Source organism: Mizuhopecten yessoensis, unplaced genomic scaffold, assembly GCF_002113885.1.
Source record: "Mizuhopecten yessoensis strain PY_sf001 unplaced genomic scaffold, ASM211388v2 scaffold3963, whole genome shotgun sequence".
NCBI lineage: Eukaryota > Metazoa > Mollusca > Bivalvia > Pectinida > Pectinidae > Mizuhopecten > Mizuhopecten yessoensis.
The window spans coordinates 95,119-99,652 of record NW_018405307.1 but is presented as its reverse complement, the minus strand read 5'-3'; the positions used below and the strand labels follow the sequence as shown (position 1 = coordinate 99,652).

Here is a 4,534-nt window from a genome sequence, read left to right as displayed (position 1 = left end):
AAAAAACACAACCTACAACTTCATCCCACGATGATGCAATCTGAGCTCAGAATATACATGAATAGACAAAGTCTACCAAAAGACCTACCAAATGTTGCTATGTTTGCATGCGAGAACCGTGAAGGTGATTTTTGTCAAGTCGTAAATCGAGTACTTTAACAATACAGTGATGATTGCACATGTTATATATTTATGATACACACTATCTTATAAGCATGTCCTTTGATATATCAGTTAAATAATTGCATCCAAACATGTGAAGCATGCGTTGTCATCTATGGGTCAAGTACAGCCGCGCTAAAATCATGACAAAGTTAAGTGATCAAACGGTTCATTGAACTTTGTGCATGGTGTTTTCATGACAGTATTTGCAATAGTGCTGAAGTGATGCTGATGAGTGGTATTTCATTGAAACACCTTGCCGAAAGCACACAGTGCAGTGAATTACACTGAACATCATTCAATATCGCATTGGCAATCATCGTGAGCAGTGCGAGTTACAACCTTTGCAATTCAATATATTACGGTAATGAAATACCTGCTAGGATGTCCTTATTCCGGTTCTTTTCCAAATTTTCTTCCAGTAATGCAGCTTTAAAACAACTCGGGGAGTAGTTTGGAGTTAATGATTTTAATACCTGCAACAACAGAAGAGTCACCATAGGAGAAGAGAAAAGCGTCATGATGGTATTATTAATCGGTGATTTTACTTAAATATCAAACATTTGCATCAAAGACATTCAGATTTCAAGGTAAATTATACATGCTGAATCCAATCAAAAAGCAAATTTCAAACCTTAAATTCCTGATGAATCTTTGTCCGATTCGCTGGTGTATTTGTAGGACACATTGTTGACAGGACAGCAGGGAAATTCACTCGAAAAATGAGTGATTTTTGTAAATTGAATCCTTCTACAAGTAATTCGTGCAAGCCGATGTACTGCTCCTGTAATTAAAACAAGTAACTGTATTAGTATGAGTGTTGCAAAGTCGTTTATAACAAATCATTGATTGAACGATTTAAGTTTACTTCACAAACGTTGTTCATGGAAACAGCTTAATGTACTGTATTGGTAATATTCAGCGTTACACTAATTAACATAAGTAACTTGGATGTAAGTATGTTGCGGTTCTGGGTAAGTGATTAGAATGAAATATATCACAAAGTCAATATTCAAAATCAATGGACAGCTGAACTATCAATTAATAAATAGAGTAGAAGTTATACGTTGTTTCATGTAGATTTGTAAATCGCTCAGGCACTACGTACATAAGTCTGGATCATGTTCATTCTGCCATTCCTCATGGTTCCGACGTATCTGGGAATGTCGACTTTTCCTGTGTTCTTGCCATGAGTAAGCAATGCATTTAAACCGATAAAAGTCCCAGTCCTCCCAATGCCAGCACTGTACAAATAGGTTATAGGGTGAATTCCTCTTCGTGGGATTTCCAGCCAAATTGTCCATCAAAATTGTGAGATAAACATCTATAAAATGTCTAAACGAGTTGATGAAGGAATTAATCAGGATATTGAAGGGATCATTGTCATAATATCGTATCAAAATATATTTAAAAAAAAACTGTATTTTTTTAAAACTTTTTTTTAACTTTTTTCTTTTAATTGGAGACGTCTCAAATAGCCGGTGAGACCTGTGAATAAAATTGATTTTTATAGGTGAAATAGCCAATGCTGCTAGCGCTAAATTCAGAACCTCCGGTAACTGACATTTTATAAATATATGAAATTGCGTTTTGTAAACAAGGTTTGATATGTCATGGCATTAAATATATATAAGTCTATCGGAACTAGCCTCTGACCATAAGAAAGGTAAGAGCCCCGATTATTACTTAAAATTCTTCTAAACCTATTGCTACCACTACATTTAACTATAAGCAACACTTGTATTTAGGTGATCTTCGGATAACTTCATTATGACCCTTTTATACACCAACATGTAGTAAACTGGCAATCTACATAATATAAAGCTGCTAGTATTTTGATGAGGCGGCAAGTATTTACAGACAAATACATGTATCAAGAATTTCAAGGTACTTTTTTTATTCATATTCGTTGGAAAATGATACAGTGCAAGGCGTAAAACCAGAACACTCTGGATAAAAAACACACATTTCAGAGTGGGTGTTATTAGGTCTATCATTCTAGACAAAATAGCGGCTTGAAATCCAAATTGGAAACCCAACGTAAATTTGTATTTCTTGACCAAGCCGTCCGAGCCACACCCGATGCTCTGCGTTAGGAATAAGTTTGAATTAATATCGGTAGAACAAAAATCAAATAATTAAATAATTGCATGTAAACACTATTGCATATACTGCTTAAACAAGAAGCAAAATGACCTTAGCGGTCACCTGCTATATATATATATATAGGTAGTGGTCGCTCAATTTCATTGTTGAGATGTGATGTGGAAATCCACATGTTAACAAAGTGATATAAAATAATGATCATGTAACCAAAGGATAACAACTTAAAACACTATTCAAATAAATTATTTCGCTTCAGTGAAAAAAAATATGTATTATTTTTTAAGCCAATTTTTCCTTTTTGGCCAATCCCTGGTATATGTATAGATCTTATTTACTGATACTATTTAATTTTTAGTTTCTTTATAACTATTCCAACCAAGTCTGAATTATTTCCTGCTGAAAATGAACAAGAAATGTAGTCAGAAGTGTTAGTTCCCTATATAAACCAATGGGAACAAATGAGCAAACGGTAATAAAACTAACAATTTATATAACGCACTAATAGGGGCATTTTCATCCATAAAATCTTTTTAATCTTGTACATCTGAGTGCAGAGATAGTTCAAATATGAACGGTATCCCCCTTTTTGACCTCACCCCTCCGTCTCCTATGGCAAGGCCAGATCTTTTATTAATGTCTCGTTGCTATCTTATGCACTAAAAATGTTGTTTACCGGGTACCTATATAAACTATAGTAAACTTACTCCATCCCAAACGGATAATAGATGACCTGGGGTGATGCAATTTCCATTTTAGCTAATGCACATCAGGACCTTTCTATTCAAGAAGAGTCAATGTTGCGCAACTCGTCCTGGGTTGTTGGTGAGAGCTTTGCCAGTGGTTCCCCATCAAATGCAATGTCAGCAGTCATGACAGAGATGTCAATGTCAGCAGAGATGCTCACTTCCGCAATATTTTTCCTGATTGAGCTGATTTTATTCGGAAAATAACCACTGAACTTGCTTGCTAAGTCTTTTCAGAATTACAGCTTGGTAGGATAATTTCACCTTTCTGTCACATTAGGTTTATGACTTAAAAATATTACATTTTTTTATCAATAAATCCTAGCTTTTCAGGCATATGTAAACCAATCTTTAAGTTTGATGGAGAGATTTTTCGAAGTGCTGTTGGCGTAGCCATGGGGACAGACTGAGCACCATCATTGACTGACTTATTTATTCTTTCGTACGACGTTTATTTACAGAAAATATTGACATCATGAATTTAAAAACAGGGACGTTACTAATGCAACTACATCAGTCGCTTACCTTGATGTTTAATCTAAACATGATGCTGCCGAAGGCTTATTATTACATTTTTAAGATTTTGAATATACGTTAGAAATTTTACTATTTTAACTTTCCATTTTTTATGAAGTTATAATCACATGCCTCTTTTCCTTGCTACGGCGATTTCTTTTTAATATTCACGAGCTTGTACTGATAATAGGAATGTCCATATCTATGTCAGATTCCGAAAGAAGAATATAACAATGTTTGAGAGATGTTTGATATGCAAAGGGGGATTTTACGTCATAATGTTTCATAACGTCATCACTTTCTGTGTTTGTCCTATCAGCATAAATATGCAGTTCCCCTGTTGAACCATCTAAAAAGGTGAAAGGGCTAGTAGAAACTAAGAAACTCTTTTCGGTTGTTTTGTATATATACATATTAGATTCAACAGCAAAAAAATGCAGGATGTATATTAACTATAAAGTTTGAAATAGACTAAAATACAATCAACAAGCTGGGCACTTTATAAGCTACACAACTAAACTAAGATTGGTACCTGCAGTGTACAATCATCTGTCCCGTCAGTTGTGTTTTATATGACGTCACACGGCGGCCAAAGAGGACGAGCTCCAACGTGTCCGGAGTTCCGTGGTCAGGCCATTTAGTAAAATGAAACTGATGGACCTGACGCTCTTCTTTAGTCTACAGTGAGGATCATCGGATGCATTAGAGACAGTTATGATCAACTCACTAATGTTTATCACTTGCATTATAAAGAATAAACAATAATATTTCATGTTGGTTACATAATGATGTTTAATGAAATCAATACCTTTTTATGGGTGATTGAAATATCACGGATGACATAGAAAGCATAGGTCATCTCTCTGTCAAGTTTGAGCTCAAATGTCTGTGTAACAAGTGATTCTCCTTCATCAGGCCAGTATTTGTGACATTTAACCTGTAGAAATAACCAAAGAGAGTTTGCTATGGATATACAAAATTGTACTTGCAAGCAGGAGAAAAAAAAA

At 34.8% G+C, this 4,534-nt stretch overlaps 2 protein-coding genes across 4 annotated transcripts in view; both read right to left on the bottom strand.

The window, feature by feature from the left end:
• The window catches only part of LOC110448270 (cell death abnormality protein 1-like), a 164,468-nt gene that overhangs the window by 127,186 nt on the left and 32,748 nt on the right, over positions 1-4,534 (bottom strand). The gene's annotated exons all lie outside the window — the stretch shown is intronic.
• Positions 22-4,527, bottom strand: LOC110448272 (receptor-type tyrosine-protein phosphatase U-like). Of its 3 annotated transcripts, none has more exons than XR_002462692.1 (5): positions 4,336-4,527; positions 4,060-4,205; positions 1,271-1,497; positions 797-946; positions 22-638 (listed from the first exon to the last, which is right to left on the bottom strand). XR_002462692.1 is itself a non-coding variant. In XM_021494442.1 (5 exons), the coding sequence occupies exons 1-5, from the start codon at positions 4,384-4,386 to the stop codon at positions 522-524; spliced, it is 600 nt and encodes a 199-aa protein (XP_021350117.1). In that variant the 5' UTR covers positions 4,387-4,527; the 3' UTR covers positions 24-521. The 3 variants fall into 3 exon arrangements, 1 of the variants encoding a protein (XP_021350117.1); XR_002462693.1 differs by having other exon boundaries at positions 1,271-1,486; XM_021494442.1 differs by having other exon boundaries at positions 24-638; positions 1,271-1,406.

What these genes read in the sequence shown, in the direction of transcription:
- LOC110448272 (XM_021494442.1), bottom strand. Translation starts at nt 4,386, where the DNA reads ATGACCTATGCTTTCTATGTCATCCGTGATATTTCAATCACCCATAAA. An exon ending in TTTCAATCACCCATAAAAAG is followed by an intron (nt 4,206 to 4,335) that starts GTATTGATTTCA and finishes TCCTCACTGTAG; the next exon opens with ACTAAAGAAGAGCGTCAGGT. An exon ending in TGAACATGATCCAGACTTAT is followed by an intron (nt 947 to 1,270) that starts GTACGTAGTGCC and finishes TTTTAATTACAG; the next exon opens with GAGCAGTACATCGGCTTGCA.